The sequence below is a fragment of the Bubalus bubalis genome, chromosome 22 (assembly GCF_019923935.1).
Source record: "Bubalus bubalis isolate 160015118507 breed Murrah chromosome 22, NDDB_SH_1, whole genome shotgun sequence".
NCBI lineage: Eukaryota > Metazoa > Chordata > Mammalia > Artiodactyla > Bovidae > Bubalus > Bubalus bubalis.
Genome location: NC_059178.1, coordinates 18,515,328 through 18,532,654, shown reverse-complemented (window position 1 = coordinate 18,532,654; position 17,327 = coordinate 18,515,328). Strand labels below are relative to the sequence as shown.

The 17,327-nt window shown below is 42.2% G+C and overlaps 1 protein-coding gene across 1 annotated transcript; it reads right to left on the bottom strand.

The window, feature by feature from the left end:
- Nucleotides 1-13,702: 13,702 nt before the first annotated feature.
- Nucleotides 13,703-14,596, bottom strand: MC2R (melanocortin 2 receptor). The gene has a single exon (XM_006051107.4). It carries the CDS (start codon nt 14,594-14,596, stop codon nt 13,703-13,705), a length of 894 nt encoding a protein of 297 aa, XP_006051169.1.
- Between the last annotated feature and the right edge of the window lie 2,731 nt (nt 14,597-17,327).

The window sequence follows — 17,327 nt, the reverse complement described above, 5'->3', positions numbered from 1 at the left end:
CTTTTCAGAACCTCTTTCTTCGCTTCTCAGATGCCAAACGCTGAGGAACCAGGGAAGGACTCCAAGTCCCAGGGTGTGATGGAGCCACTGGATAGGAAGGCTGGGTTCTAGAATGACCTGCCTGGGTGCGGCAGGTGAGTTGAGGTGGGTGTGTGCGTGTCTGCTCCCCATGTGGCTCTGGCGTAAAGTTCTGAGGCTCCTCTGTGTAGAAAACCGCCCCCGAGTTGCTCCACGGACGTGAAGGATGGTGGAGGCATCAAGGGCCAGAGATTCTGCTAACGCGGCTGGTGTCTGTCTTTCCGCGGCCTCCCACTCCACCTTCGTCGCTGGTGCTGGTGCCACAGGGAAAGGAGGCAGCAGAGCGGCCCACCAAAGCCACGCGCCCTGTTCCTGGGCCCAGCGCAGACACCCTGGTTGGGGCGGCGGACCGGCGCGCCTGGACCGTGCGAAGCGCGCAGGTGAGCGGGCACCAGCGCCTGGCCCGGCCCCACGAGGCGCCTCCCACTCGAGGGATGAGCAGCCGGTTGTTCCCGGCAAAGCCCGTAGATACTCAGAGAACTGCTATTTTCTGTTTTTTCATGTTGACTTAAAGACTTCTGGGTTGGTTTCATCTGGAAACATGCTTGATATGTTTGGACACCTGAAGCTTAGATGAGGCGGCTGGGAACTTTCTACCAGTGCGGATGAATTAAGTTGTTTTTACCGCTGTGACTCACCAGCTATGTACTGAGCACTTGCTTCTCTGCTCCCCTTCTTTCTTGCTTTCTTTGCTGGAGCTGAAAATGAAGAACGCGAGAGGGGTGCCAAAGCACTGATTTTTAGGCAACTCTTTGTTATTATTTATTTTTGTTTCACTCTCAGACTTTTAGCTTATAGTGGGTAAAGAATCTGCCTACAATGCAGGAGAACAGGGTTCGATTCCGGGTCGGGAAGATGCCCTGGAGGAGGAAATGACAAACCACTTCCGTATTCTTGCCTGGAGAATCCCTTGGGCAGAGGAGCCTGGCGGTCTACAGTCTGTGGGGGTCGGAAACGACTTAGACTAAACGACTCCTCTTCCTCCTCAGACTTTGAAATTAGAGATGTAGAAAATATTGATTAAGAAAATCCAGAATCACCTGTTTTCTTTCACGCCTACTATCCCTGCCTTTCCCCGCCTCCTACCTTAAAGTGGTAGAAACCTTTCTTTCACAGAAAATACGTGAGAAGTCAGTACACCAGACATAACAGTAGTATTCCTGTCTGTCCCCCTCCCCCATGCCAAGTTCCTGGGTGAGGAGAACAGTTTTTTAAAATGTGACAAAGAAGGTCAAAGAAAGTCAAAGATTGAATATACTCCCTTGAATTGGTAGGAAAAAAAGAAAACAATAGCAAAAAAGCAATCCAGAGAAAGCTGGTCTCCCTGGAGTCCGAATGCCGCTGAGAGGAGACCCAGGCTGCACTGGACGACTGCACTCCACACCTGTTGCCCACCAATCCTAAGCCCTCTTGTGCTCAGCAACGGTTCCCTGAGCTTCAATATTCTCATCTGTAAGGTAAATTCAGTTTCTTACACTGTAAAATAGTTCTCCTCTGTCAGTGTAGGTGTGTAAATATAGTAAAACCTGAGAGAATTTGATACATAGAAAGCTGTGAAGTGATGGATATTATATCAAGGATTCCAGACACAGCTGTTCATCAGCAAATGATCTGGTGAGGTGCAGTTAGCCCAGGTTTGGCATTCAGGGAGCAGGAAGGCAAGGACAGACAGACGATGTGTGTCCCAGGGAAAGCCAGTGGCTTTCTTCCCAGTTCCGAGCAGTCCACCGGTTTTAAGCAGACGTTTCTCCTCATGGGTCCAGTGTAGTGAGTGGGTGGGATGAACTGGTGATTGTGACAGGCGGCTTTCCCTGCAGAGAGCAGAGCAAGCAGCCTGGGGAGGGAAGAGCATCTGCAGTGGGCCTCACACAGGGGCCAGACAAGGGATAATTGCAGCTGGTGTTTAGGTGAGTCATCCAAGGGGCAAAGCTGAGAAGACGAGGTTCGGAAGACAGCCTGCTCACTGGATAACCTTTGCTGTAAACGTCAGCCGGAAAATTCTGTCAGATCAATAATGGTGGTAATAATGGGTTTTGAAAGGAATGCGAAGGGATTTCATTGCCAGAAGTGGCTTGCCTGTCTTGTTTGAATGGGAAGCCTTGAGACCCAAAGACTGACGAAGGGGTGTTGTGGCTTCGATGTGGGCCTGGGGGCCTGTCCTCTGGCCTCACAGGTGGGGAGGGAGGGGGGCACCATCACAGCTTCCCCATGGAGGTGGGATCCCAAGCCCCTTTGGGTCACTCTGCTGGGGCTTCTGGAAAATGATGGCTGATTCTCAGTGAGAGTGAAGTGGGCTGCCCGGGGCTGAGCAGGGAACAGAATCAGACGCAGGTGTCCTGCAGGGACTGACAACTGAAGTTGTGGGCAAGCCACAGGGACACAGACCAGAGGGCCCAGGATGTCAGTTGGCTCTAGCTAAGCGCAGTGGGCAGATGCCTGCCTCCATGATTCCCTGAAACCTACTGGGAGGAGGCAGGGCCCAGGCATGAACCCAGAGAGTCTGATGGTGCAATGATGGATAAAGCAGTGAATCGAAACAAATCTGTCTGCAAAGAACCAGATTAAATGGTTACACTGGGTATATTAGACAGTAAGCATGGTAATCATGCAATTAGACATTAAAATTAGTTAAAAAGAAATAAAATTATAATTTCGACATCAGAGTATTGTGAAATATAACTGTGAAATACTGGATCTGTGAGGCAGAAAACTCTAGAGGAGAAGGAAAATCTATTGTCTATATCCCTACTTTTACTCCTTCCATTTTTCTTCCTTCTAGCTTTCCAGGATACCCTATTTTATCATTTCCTTCTGTTTAGAGAATTTCAGCCATTATTCCAGATTTACTGGTGACAGTTGTCTTAGTTTTCCTTAAATGGAGACTGTTGATTTTGCCTTCATTCCTAAAGGATATTTTTGCTGGATGTAGGGTTCTGCGCTGAAAGTTTCTCCCTCCCACCAAAAGTTAAAAAATATTGTGCTGTTCCTTTTGACCTCTAACTTTTTCTGATTAGTAATTCTTATCACTCAAATTGGTTTTTTTTTTCCTAATAGGTGAAATATTTCTCCCTTGCTGCTTTCAAGACCTTCCTCCTTTTCTTTTCTCCTTCCTTCCTTCCGTCTCCTTCCCTCCTCCCTCCCTCCCTTCCTTCTGCCTTTAGTTTTATAGACGATTGACTGTGATTTGTCTTGGTGTGTGTTTCTTTAGGTTTATCTTGTTTGAGATTTGCTCTACTTCTTGAATCTGTTGGCTTATGTGTTTTGTTACATAGGGAGTTTTCATCCATTATTTTTCAAGCACTTCTCAGCCCCCTTTTTTTCTCCTTTTCCAGTTCTTTGACGTGAATTTTAGATCTTTATGGCCCCACAAATCTCTGAGGCTCTGTTCACTTATTTTCAGTCTATTTTTCTCTCTTGTTCAGATTGGGTAATTTCTATTTTTCTATATTAAAGTTATCAGGTTGTTTCTCCTATCTCTTACAGTCTACTGTTGGGTTCATCGTGTTGAGCTTTTAAAAATTTTGGTTATTTTACTTTTCAGTTCTAAAAATTTCATATGGTTCTTTATGTCTTTTTTTGTGGAATTTTTTTTTCATTCGTTTTAAATGTATTTGCAATTCATTATTTAAGTATTTTTATGATGACGGCTTTAATATATTTTAAAAACAATTCTAACACCTCTTAATATCTGTTGATTATCTTTTTTTCACTCAAATTGAGGTTTCATGGTTCTTGGGATGATGAGTGATTGGAATTGAAACCTGGATATTTTGGGTATTATTTTATGTGATTTTTAAAATTTTATGTAAACCTTCTGGCATAAATAAGTATTGAGCTTGACTACTGGTTTTCTCTAATGCTGCCAGCAAGGAAAGAGGGGAGGCCCTGCCTCCAGGTGATGGTAGAATTCCAGAGTCTTCACTAAGCTTCCCCTGACCTAGGGAGAGCCTTCTATTTATTCTGGGTGTGGGTAAGAGTTTTGATTCTGATGATGCCACCCTGACATGTATGTGTCGCGTGTCTCATTAGTGCCCCTTATGTGGTATCTGAGAATACCAGGTTATGGGGGAGGTTGCCTCATTCTACAGTAGGCCTACTCTGATGCCACTTCCTTGATGCTTGGTGAGGAGTAGTCCAGGATGCCTGTGTGATCTCCACAGGGGAGAGGATGGAGGCTCTTTATTGCCTGGTAGGGATAAAATCTCTGGCTCATAAGTTTTTTTCTGTTTTTTTTGCTTGAGTAGACCAGATATTCGGAGGAGGCAATGGCAACCCACTCCAGTACTCTTGCCTGGCAAATCCCATGGACGGAGGACCCTGGTAGACTGCAGTCCATGGGGTCGCTAGGAGTCAGACACAACTGAGCGACTTCACTTTCACTTTTCACTTTCATGCATTGGAGAAGGAAATGGCAACCCACTCCAGTGTTCTTGCCTGGAGAATCCCAGGGACGGGGGAGCCTGGTGGGCTGCTGTCTCTGGGGTCACAGAGTTGGACACGACTGAAGCGACTTAGCAGCAGCAGCAGCAGACCAGATATTACCTAAATTTTTCCTTCTTGCTCGCCTGTCCTCTTCCTTGTCCTTTGACTAGAGAGATCAGGCCTTTGTGGATATGTATGTGTGTGTTGGTCCTATGACCACTGGAACTTTCAAGCTGCTAGCTTCAGCTCACATCTGGGAATTTCAAGGCAGAGAGAAATATAAATGACAACAACCATCATTATTTACAACAACTATCATTGTGCTGTTCATTGGGTCCCAACAATATCTAGTTGATTTTTTTTCTCACCATCTTTCAGAATTGTATGTTTGTATTATGCCTCACTTCTAGTGGTTTTAGTTGTAGTTAGCAGAAGGAATGAGGAAAAGTACATCTACTCTTATCTTCCCAGAATGAGAACTCTACAGCATGCTCATTTCTATGGCATCTCACTTTTTATCTTGTAATATTTTTTCCTGTGGTTTGTTTTTCTAGTTTGATTGCTCTTTTCTATGCTTATTCTTTACATGGTACGTTTCTATCCATCTTCTTTTAACATACATGTATTTGTAAATTAAAGAGATTCTCTTCTTATCAGACTATAATTGTGTTTTACTTTTTATATGTTCTGATCACCTCTGCCTTTTAATTGATATGGCTAGTTCATTAATATTTAATATAAGTACTGATATGTTTTTAATCAGTATTACCATTTAAAGATTTTATGTTCATTCTTTTTTCTTCTACTGCTCTTCCTTTTGCATCTTCTTTTGGATTATTGAGTATTTTTAAATGAATTTCATTTTAGTTTCTTTATTCACTTTTTAGCTCTCTTTGCATTATTTTTTCAGTAGTTGACTTAGGGATTAAATATACATCTTTAGCTTCTAACAATATATTTAGAGCTAATGTAGTATCAATTTAGAGAAATGTAGCAGCCTTGCAACTATAGAAGTCCATCTACCACCCCAATACTTTATGTCGTAGCTATCCTGTGTATTCTATTCATATATAAGTCTGGCAAGAAAATGTTATATAAGTTTTCCTCTAAACAGTCATGTATATATTAAGTAAACTACGAGAAAGTTGTTATTTATATTTACTCACACATTTACAATTGCAAATGTTCTTTGTTCCTTCTTGAAGCAATGCACTCCCTCTGATATAATTTCCCTGTACTCTGAAGAATTTCTTTTGGCAATTCTTATAGTGCATTTCTGTTGTTGAAAAATTCTCTAAAGTTTGTTTTACTTGAAAATGTCTGTGTTTTTCCTTCATTTTTAAAATAAATTATTTATTTTTCTTTTATTTTTGGCTGTGCTGGATCTTTGGTGGTGCGTGCGGAATTTCTCTGGTTGCGGTGATGGGGAGCTACTCTTGGATGTGGCACACGGGCTTCTCATTGCGGTGGCTTCTCTTGTGAAGCATGGGTTTAGTTGCTCCTTGGCATCTGGAATCTTCCTGGACCAATCCCTGGACCCATGTCCCCTGCATTGACAGATAGATTCTTTTTTTTAGAATTTTTGAATTTTAATTGGAGGATAATTGCTTTACAATGTTGTGTTGGCTTCTGCCATTCATCAACATGAGTCAGCCATAGGTATATATATATGCTCCCTTCCTCTTGAACCTCCCTCCCATCTCCCATCCCATCTCTAGGTTGTCACAGAACACTGGGTTGAGCTCCCCGCATCACACAGTATATTTCCGCTGGCTATCCAACTTTACATATGGTAATGTATATGTCTCTACGCTACTCCCTCAATCTGTCCCACCCTCTCCTTCCCCCACTGTGTGCACAAGTCTGGCAGGCCAATTCTTATCCACTGTACCACGAGGGAAGTCTGCTTCATTCTTAAAGAATATTTTTACTGGATATGCACTTCTGCATTGGTAGGTTTTTCTTTTGGCAAACTTATAGGATGTTGTGCAACTGTCTTCCTGCTCTCATTGTTCCTGATGGTGAGTGTATTGTTATTTGACTCATTGATCCTATCTGTGTAATGTGTTCTTTTACTCTGTCTCCTTTGAAGAGTTGTCTCTTTACTTTTCAACAGGTGACTAGGATGCAGCTAAATATGGTTTTCTTAATATTTCTTGTTTGGCTGTGCTGAGCCTCTTGGACATTTAAATTGATGCCTTTCTCCAACTTTGAAAAGTTTTTGGCTAGTGTTTTTTTTTTGTCTGCCCAGTTCTCTTTCTTCTTCTTGTGGTATTTGAATTACCTATGCTAGACCTTTGGATGTTGTGTAACAGGTTCCTAAAGCTCTATTTATGGTTTTACAAACATATTTTTTTTCTTTCTCTTTCTAAATTGGATGATTTCTACTGACACAGTTGTTTTTTCCTGAAGTAATTTATTTATGACTGTGCTGAGTCTTTGTTGCTGTGCATGTGCTTTCACTATTTGCTGTACGAGTTGGGGTACTCTATCACACTTGTGGCGTGTGGGCTTCTTACTGTGGGTGCTTCTCTTGTTTCGACGCAAGGCTGTAGAGTGAGCGTGCAGGCTTCAGTGGTTGCAGCATGTGGACTCAGTAGTCGTGACTCATGGACTCTAGAACGTAGGCTCAGTAGTTGTGGCACGTGGGTTTAGTTGCCCCAAGGCATGTGGAATCTTCCCGGATCAGGGATCAAACCCATGTCACCTGCATTGGCAAGTGGATTCTTAACTACTGGACCACCAGGGAAGTCCTGACATAGTTTCAAGTTTATAAACTCTTCTGCTGTCATCTCCACTCTACTACTGAGCCCATCCAGTGAATGTTTCATTTTAGATTTTGTATGTTTTATTTCTGAAACTTCATTTTTATTTTTAAAATTGCTATTTCTCTAATGATATTTTCTACCTTTTTGTTCATTCATTGTGCATATATTTTCCCTTACCCCATTGAACATTGTTTCAGTAGCAGTTATAATGTTTTTGTTGATATTGATAACATCTGAGTCATCAGGGTTTGCTTCTGTTGGTTGAATTTTTCCTTGAGTGAGGATATACTTTCCTAGTTTATATATTGATTAATTTTGAATTCGATTTTAGAAATTGTAAGTATTATGTTGTAGAAACTCTGATTTTTTTATATGCCTCTAGGGATTTTGATGGTTTTATGTAGTATGCAATTGTCTTGCAAACCCTTTATCACCTATAATGCCGAGAGTTCAAATGCCAATTTAGTTCTTTAAACCTTAATGCAAACTGTGTTGAGTCTGCTGTCTACATGCTTGGTTCAGGAGTCAGCCAGAAACTTGGGCAATGTTTGTCCACAAGATTTAGGCCTCCTTTTTTCTGGCTTATCCTCTCCGAGACACCTCCCTTCATTTTCTGGCAGCTTTGGTGGCCTTGTACCTCAGGCAAGAAAGATGGTGGACTTTATAAGAGAATTTTAATCACTTTGCACTGCACTGAGGCTCTCACCTTTCAGCTCAAAACTAAAAAAATAGAGACTCACCTATGTCTGTCCCTTCATTCAAGATGTAACTCTTCTCTAAAACTTCCCTGCTTTAGTTCACTTTTTAGAGCCCTGAATATTTAAAATTGTGTCCAGAATTTATATTGCTAAAGGGCTGGTTTCTAGGAGTCTGCTCCAGCATACCTGTGGAAGTCAAGGCTTTATTTTAAATATGTCTTAGGATGTTTGAAATTTTTTTTTATAAATAAATAAAAATAAAAATTTTAAATTTATTTATTGCAGAGATAGAAATATTTATCTCTGCAATAAATTTGGTCACAACCTAAGATTAAGAATTGGTAGCTTAAACTCTCAGATCCTTGTTTAATTATCTGAATGTTAGAAATAATAAAAAATAGCATGCTGTCATTTAACTATCTATTTATCAACTAATGTGTTATGTATGGTAAGTGCTTTAAATGCATTATCTCATGAAGTCCTCACTAGATCACTGTATAGGCTTGGGACGTCTTAATGAACTCCGGGAGTTGGTGATGGACAGGGAGGCCTGGCGTGCTGCGATTCATGGGGTCGCAAAGAGTTGGACACGACTGAGCGACTGAACTGAACTGAACCCTTACAGAGGTAGAGTCATAGCCCAGTTTATAGATGAGAGAAAGGGCTTTGAAGACCTTCAGTATTTTCCCTAGGCATGAATCCAGCTCTTTCTGACTCCAGAAACTGAACTTTTAAGCACTAATCAATGTGCCTGCTAGGACAATTTTTAGAGGTAGAAACTAGTGAAAGCTGTACAAAATAATCTGTAAGTATAGAGCTGTAGTGACAATGTGTCATGGAAATACTTAGAAGGATGCAAATAGTTATCAGGAAAGCACTCAGGATTCCTAGAACTAGACATTTTCCTTTGCCATGGTTATGTAGATGCTGAAAGCATGATTTTTAGATCTAAATTCTTGCTAATTGTTATGATGAGTTTAGAGATGGCCTTTTTGATTATGAGTATATTTAAGTATTTGGAATTAGAGATTAAGAGAACAGGGGATGTGGGCAGGCCCTTTATAGTGAGAGAATCAGAAGAGGAAGCATTAAGTTGTGCTGTGCTTACTCAGTTGTGTCCGACTCTTTGTGACCCCATGGACTGTAGCCCACCAGGCTCCTCTGTCCATGGGGATTCTCCAGGAAAGAATACTGGAGTGGGTTGCCATGCCCTCCCCCAGGGGATCTTCCCAACCTAGGGATTGAACCCAGGTCTCTGCATTGTGGGTGGATGCTTTGCCATCTGAGCCACCAGGGAAGCCCAAGAATACTGGAGTGGGTAGCGTATCCCTTTGCCAGGGGAACTTCCCAACCCAGGAATCGAACCAGGGTCTTCTGCATCGCAGGTGGATTCTTTACCAGCTGAGCTACCTGGGAAGCCCAAGCACTAAGTTAAGCAGCAGCATTTCTACACTGTGGTCAGAAGGCTCTGCCCATTTGTCTGACACTGGAGTAATAACAACAGTGTGTGTATGTTCAGTCACTTAGTTGTGTCTGACTCTTTGGGTCCCCATGGACTGTAGCCCTTCAGGTTCCTCTGTCCATGGGGTTTTCCATGGCAAGAATCCTGCGGAGTGGATTGCCGTTTCCTCCTCCAGGGGATCTTCCCGACCCAGGGATCAAATTCGTGTCTCCTGCATTTCAGGCAGATACTTTACCAAGGCCCATGATAATAATAATAATAGCAATGACAATGACAGTAGACACTAACTTTTATCAAGCATTTAGCATGCTCCAAGCATAGTACTAAACTTGTATTTTAAAATTTATTTCTCACAGAATTCTCTGTGACAGGCAGTACTGTGGTCCCTATATAGCTGGTGGAATGATGAAACCTTACTGAAGTTAAATATCTTGTTCAAGGTTATATAAATAGTACACATGGAGCTGGGATTAGGACTCAGTGATGTGGATTTTGAATCACTCTCACCTCTCCTAACAGTGCTTTTCTATCTGTAAAAGGAAGTTCTTGCCACTTCTAGACATATTCTATGAATTTATTTGATCAGTGTTTTAGCTTTGTTAGTATTGGGACAATTTTCAGTGATCTCAGCACTCTTGGGTTGGATATCATCAAAAAGGCAAGAGGAAGGGAGCCCAAGAGGAGTTTTAGCACTCTTCAGCAAGTGCTGCGAGACATCCTGCTTAAAGTCTATATGACGTCATAGTCTTATCCAACAAACTCCAGACTGCTAAAACCTGCAGAAAACAGTAAAGGATTAACTGCTGCTGCTGCTAAGTCGCTTCAGTCGTGTCTGACTCTGTGCGACCCCAGAGACAGCAGCCCACCAGGCTCCCCCATCCCTTGGATTTTCCAGGCAAGAACACTGGAGTAGGTTGCCATTTCCTTCTCCAATGCATGAAAATGAAAAGTGAAAGTGAAGTCGCTCAGTTGTGTCTGACTCCTAGCGACCCCATGGACTGCAGCCTACCAGGCTCCTCTATCCATGGGGTTTTCTAGGCAAGAGTAGTGGACAGATAAAATGAAGACTTTTAACAGATTTAAAGCTCATGGGATTTATTACCTCAGATATCATATAGCTTCTACTAACATAAAACTTTCTTAAGGAATTAAATTAGGTACATTTATTAATACCCTAATGGAAGCAAGAGACACTGTTCTGGAGTCTACTTAATTTTTGTAGGTCCTCCTGCCCTCTGCCTTCCTTATTTTCACAGAGTTCTGGGGAACTTGGTCAGTCTGACCTGAGACATTAGGGGATGTGAAGAAAGATGTACTTTTACTGCATGGGAAGAAAGATGTACTTTTACTGAACGAGAATATACATGTGTTTAGAGTCTCTTAACAGCAGCAGCAGCAACATACTATCAGAACTTTTAATTATAGTACAAACTGTACTTATATGGATAAAGAAGCATACAAGTAGATATGCAAAGAGGAATAACTGGATTAGTTTCTCAGCAATACTCTGCAAATAACAGATCTTAAATATACATGTCAGTAAAATAAATAACAGTTGTTTGCTGTTTCTTTAATGATCATGTTGTAATATCAGTGGGATATTGTCATCCCGATTGTGAGAATTGCTAGCTACAAACTGTTGCATGTGTAGCAATATGGATCTGCACAAAATAGGTTTTAAAAATCACTAAATATACATAGAGGAGTAGCCAACTAAATAGCCCATGTATAATTTCTTTTCCTTTATTTTAAAAAGAATATTTATGGGATGCACATACCTTTTGTTGTTGTTGCACCATGCAGCTTGAATGATCTTAATTCCCAGACCAGGGGTTGAACCTGGGCCCCAGCAGTAAAAGTACCCAGTCCTAACCCCTGGACTGACAGGGAATTCCCTGGAAAGCATGTGCCTTGAGTTTTTATTTTTTGGTACTGTTCTCATTTCTCATAAAATTCACTAAAGGTCATTCATGAAATATAAATTAAATTATACCTTTAAGGTAATTTTAAGTATGTAAAAATATAAATCAAAATAAATCTTTTCTAAAACAACATATTTTCGTTTTGTAAATATGTCCATGGTTGCTATAATACATATTGATCTTCATTTGAAGTTTGGAAAGATAGCCCAATTATTAAAAATTTATTAATCTGATGTACATTAATAAATTAAAGGAGGAAAAAATGATCATCTGAAAAAGCATTAAATAAAATTCAACATTGATCAATGATAAAAATATTGTTAGGAAAGTGGCAGGAAAAGAATATTTTTAATTTGATAAAAGTTAATTTTCAAAAGTAAGCATATTGGTGAAGTTTTTAAAGCTTATCTATTAAAGTGAAGAAAAGTATAAGAAATTCCTCAGTCTTTGCTTCTTTTCATCTTTGTCCTGGATGTTCTCTCAAGAGAAGTAAGAGGAGAAAGGGGTATTGTCATTTATTTGGTGAGGGGGAAGGATCAAAGAAGGATTTCTGGAGGATGGAGGTGCAGAAGACACTGGGTTTCGGCTTCAACTGAATTATTGACCTTTTGGATACCTACCCCAGCAGCCTCCCCATTAACTCTTGTGTTTCCCTTCTGCTTCTTAAGCTCCTGCCCTCCCCACACTGAATACTCTAGCCATCACCCGACCATCAGTCCTGTTCATGGCTGGCTTCTCCTCTCAGCAGCTCAGGGAAACTCTGGGCGCCAAGAAGTGCCTCTTCCCAAGACACCGTCCCTCTTGCTGGCTCCTGAGCTGCTCAGCGCTTTGTACCTGCAGATCTGGCCTCTGTCCCTTCCATCGCTCATCCCTGTAAATTAATCTGTGACTCAGCAAAGACTTAGGATCAGAATCTGCTTCTTCTTTAAGCTTTGTCTTTAAAACAGACGAACCTACAGTTTGTGTTTCTTTTATCCTGCTGGGGACGCCACTTGTCAGTATCTGGCATCTTTCCTGTGGCTCTAGTAGGAGGAAATTCTTCAGTGATGCTGTCTGCCTCAGATTCATCTAGGGAATGAGGTTAAATGTTTTTCACCAGTCTCTGGCTTGAGTCTCCGTAACAGCTCTGTCTTGAAATGTTGTTTTGGTCTTGGTTTCCCTCATAGTCCAAAAACCTGGTGAACACACATTCTCTCCTTAAAATGCATTTTGGGACATGTCGACTTTTTTCGTTTACCTCTATGTTTGGACAGGTATGGGCTTCCTATGTGGTGCAGTGGTAAAGAATCTGCTTGCCAATACAGGAGACACAAGAGATGCAGGTTCTATCGCTGGGTTGGGAAGATCCCCTGGAGGAGGAAATGGCAACCCCCTCCAGTATTCTTGCCTGGGAAATCCCACAGACAGAGGAGCCTGGCGGTCTGCAGTCCATGGGGTCTCAAAGAGTTGGAAACGACTGAGTGACTGAGCACACGCGCACTGGACAGATTCACAAGGGTTGGGTATACCTTCTTCATTTTGCCGCAGTTTTCCTCTGGCCTTTGTTTATTCCTACATAAGAACCAAATGGATTATATATTTATTTCCTCCTTTGAAATTTATGCTTCTAAAGCATAAGGAGTTTTAACCAGGAAAATACTTTAAAGCCAGTGGGATGCTGAGTTAGCCAAGAAGACTAATGGAGAAGCTTCCTTTATTATTGGAAACTCAAAGCTGGTTATTTGACTATAAGATGCATCCTGCCTGCTTGTAGAAAGACTGGAGATGGTGCACAGCAAAGCAGAGAGGAGAGCAGGCTGCGGGCAGGGGCTCTGTGTGGCAGTGCAGCCGCAGCAACTTATTGGTACCTTTGGCTTACAAAAACCCTGTAGTACATACCCTGAGTGCTTGTCCTAGCACTTAGGAGAGGCCACCCTGTGATACTGCTGCTGCTGCTGCTAAGTCTCTTCAGACGTGTCCAACTCTGTGCGACCCCATAGACGACAGCCCAGCAGGCTCCCCCATCCCTGGGATTCTCTAGGCAAGAACACTGGAGTGGGTTGCCATTTCCTTCTCCAAATTATCTATAGAAGAGCAAACTTTTCCTTAGCTCAGAGTTCTCACATGTGTATTGCTGTATGTGCTTTGTATTCTGGCCTTTTCAGTAATTATTTTGCCTCTCTAAGCTATAGAAGTTGTACCCTATAGCAAGGCTGTTCACGTGGAATTGAGCTATTACAACAAGAGCAGTGGAATTATCCTCGTGCTCTAGGAAAGGGGAGGACAGTTGGAGTCCTAGTGTTGTTGGTCTGTCACGCTACTCTGTCCCTGACAGTATATCCCCGTGGCTCCTAAAATCAGGGACCAATCATTCTACTGGTACCAGTTGCAGATAACCATCTTTTTGAATGCGACCCTGAGCTCTGGGCTCCGGAAGGCATATATGAAGGGGTCGATGATGGCATTACACATGATCAACACACCATTCACCTGGAAGAGAGACATGTAGCAGGCACAGTAGGGGTCAGCCGGGCAGAATGTCATCAAGAGGACATGAAGGACAAAGGGTGCCCAACAGAAAATGAAGACCCCGAGCAGGACAGTCAGTGTGACGGCCCCTCTCATGTTGGCTTTGGGAAGGGAGGGGGTCCTCCTGGCGTGGGAGCGGGCCAGCAGGAACATGTGCACATAGAGGCACAGGATGAAGGCCAGCATCAGTGGGAACAGCGCTGTGAAAGCGATCACTGTGGGAACGTGATGGGAGAAGGTCACGATGGCGATGCCACTGCCTGTGCAGCCTGCCCAGAGGACCGTCAGGACGACGAGGGCGCGGTGCGGGGTCACGATGCGGTGGTACTGCAGAGCGTGGAATATTGTGATGTAGCGGTCAGCGGCGATCACAGACAGGCTGCAGATGGAGCCGAGAAGGGAGAGGATGAACAGGGAGTCCACCACATCATCTGCTGTGCTTTCAAAACTGCCTCGAGGCTCGAGGTAACCCATGTTTCTGAACATGATCAGAACGTTTTCCAAAATCTTGTACAGGCTCCCCAGCATATCGGAAATAGCCAAGCTGCAGATGAAAAAGTACATGGGCAACTGAAGACTCTTATTTTTGGCCACAGCCAGAAGGACCATCAGGTTCTCCAAAACCCCGACAATGGATACTGTGAAAAATATCTCTTCTGGCAAAATCACAGCAGGACAGTCTGAGTTATTTCTTGCTGTACTGTTGATGTTTTCATACAGATTGAGAATGTGTTTCATCTTTCCTGTGTGCAGTTAAGACAGAAACGTTACTGGAACTTGACAGGAAACTTGATTGATTCTCCAGAATCTTTTCTTCTTTGTAGTTCTTGCTGAAGATCTGAGGTAAAAAAGTATATGTAGGAATATTAGTTACAAAATAGATCACAAAATAAAAACAAGCCATGATACCTTTGAGGAAGCTCTGTTGCCTCTGCAAAATACAATGGTGGAATATTTAAATAAAATAATTTATTGGACCCTCATCTTTAAAAAAATCCTTCCTAAATATATATTTTTAAAATTGAAGTATAGTTGACTTAAAATGTTGTGTCAGTTTCAGGTGTACAGCAAAATGATTCAGTTATACATATGTGTGTATACATATATTTTTTCAGATTCTTGAATGTAGTTCCCTGTGCTATACAGTAGATCTTTATTGTTTATTTTATGCATAGTAACATAAAGCTGTTAATCCCAAACTCCTTTTATCCTTTCCTTTCTTTCCTCTTTGGTCACCATAAATTTGTTTTCTATGTCTGTGAGCCTGTTTCTGTTTTGTAAATAAGTTCATGTGTTTCATTTTTTTTTTTTTAGATTCCACATATAAGTGATATATTTCTTTCTCTTTCTAACTTAGTTCACTTAGTATGACAGTCTCTATGTCCATCCATGTTGCTGCAAATGACATTCTTTCATTCTTTTTAATGGCTGCATAATATTCTTTCTTTCTGTGTGTGTGTGTGTGTGTGTGTGTGTGTGTATAACACATATTTTGTATCCATTCATTCATCTGTCGATGGACACTTAGGTTGCTTCCATGTCTTAGCTGTTGTAAATAGTCCTGCTGTGAAGATTAGGGTGCATATTTCTTTTTAAATGAGAGTTTTCATCATTTCCAGATATGTGCCCAGGAGTGGAACTGCTGGATCATATAGCAACTCTATTTTAGTTTTCTAAGGAACCCCCAATTCCCACCAACAGTGTAGCAAATGATTGTGGCTGTAACAACAGTTACATGGGGTAACTGGCAGATGCTCTTTGCAAAAGAAAAGGGAACATGGGCAACTGTAAAATGAGGTTTTTTTATACTGATTATTGTCTTTGGCCAGAAAATGTAAAGTCTAATTTTCATATTTTTGCAGGGCTCTGAGAGAAAGGAGAAGGCTTTTTCATTTGTGAAATTCCTGTTACGTGCCAAGCAGTACTATGCCATGTGCTATGCGTGGCATCTCATTTTAATCCTCTTGTCAACAATACAGGTAGTCCTGTTGCCCCCAATTTGCATCTAAGGAATTGGGATGGAAAGGCCAAGATACTGAGAGTTAGGATTTAAATCAAGGTCTCTTTGGCTCCAAAGATGAATATCTGCTAAAATAAATCACTTATCTTAGTGCTTCTGTAAGTATTCATCTGATAAAGAAATTTTATCGGCTTTAGTAGAAATGAAAATAAAATAAGTAAAAAACCTGTGTATCTGACCAAGTCAGATATAACTGACCAAGTTGTTTTCCCAGCTCTCTCTAGAAGCTTATATTAAAGAAATTCAGAGGCGAGTGTGGCCCCACAATCCCCTCCTTCAGTTCAGGAGGGAGGCAGATGGCACGAGGCCTTGAGTAAAAGGGCTGCAGGCTCCCTGGAGACAGTCAGCAGCCCGCATCATACTCTCTGTGCTTTGGGGTTGTTGTATGGCTTCTGGGGAGAATGGCTGGGGAGGAGGGTAACAAGGCTTATTTTTCTGTTGAGTGAATGAGTGGTTTGTATCATGTGGCTTTTCCAGTTGATGGAGTTTTAGAATCCAGACTTCAGAAAGAGCCAGTGAGGAACTGAGGTCTGGGTTCCCAAATGGCCCCCTCTTGAGATTTTAGGAGTGGCTTCCCAAAAGTCACATCATTAACATAACAAGAGACAACTTGGTTGTTCTTCTCACTTAGAGAATTCCAGCGATCTTGTGAACTCTGTGCCAGACAAGAGGAGGCAGACCGCATATGTGTCTTCTTATAAATCACAATGTCACAGTGCCACAGGGCTCCTGCCTGCATCCCAGCTCAGTGAGGCCCCCTCTCCCTGTGTTCACTAGATGCATGTAACGTTTTGACTTCATTTTTGAATAGGTATTACTGTCATATATATTTATATATGTGTATTTGTGTGTATGTATAGATACATGAAAATATTAAAGAGTCTCCCTCCCATCCCTTCATCTTGTGTGCCCCATTACTACTCCTCAAAGAAGTGGCCAGTCTTCTTCTGGAGTTTCTTTATGCCCATAAAACAATAGGAGTGTGTACGTCTTCTCCCAGTTGTTAGGGTGAAAGGGAGAGGCAGCAAGAGCAGCAAGGAAGTCTTCAGGCTGTGAGGCAGGCCCGACTCCTGGGGCAAAGAAGAGGAAGAAAGGGGGACTGGGTAGGCAGTCTCTCACCACAGCACAGCTCTGGAAAGTTTTGAGCTGGTCAGTGGAGAGTCCTTGAGTCAGCTGCCAATTAGAGGAGTCCTAGCTCCTGCAGAAGTAGACTGAGCCCAGTCATGGACTGGGGGCAGCTGGGAGGAAAGATGCTGGGGACCCAGACACAGAGCACTGTGTTGCAGGGAGAAAGCCAATTCTGGCTTCATGTTGGAAACTGTTTCTTTGACTTGCTTTTCATTGCTTTTATTATAATCATACTCAGTGGCTTGCCTGGAGGGCCCTGCCCCTCTGCTGGACTGTAAACTACATTGCCTTTGTTCAGTTTGTGGAGAGATAGTTTGTCCC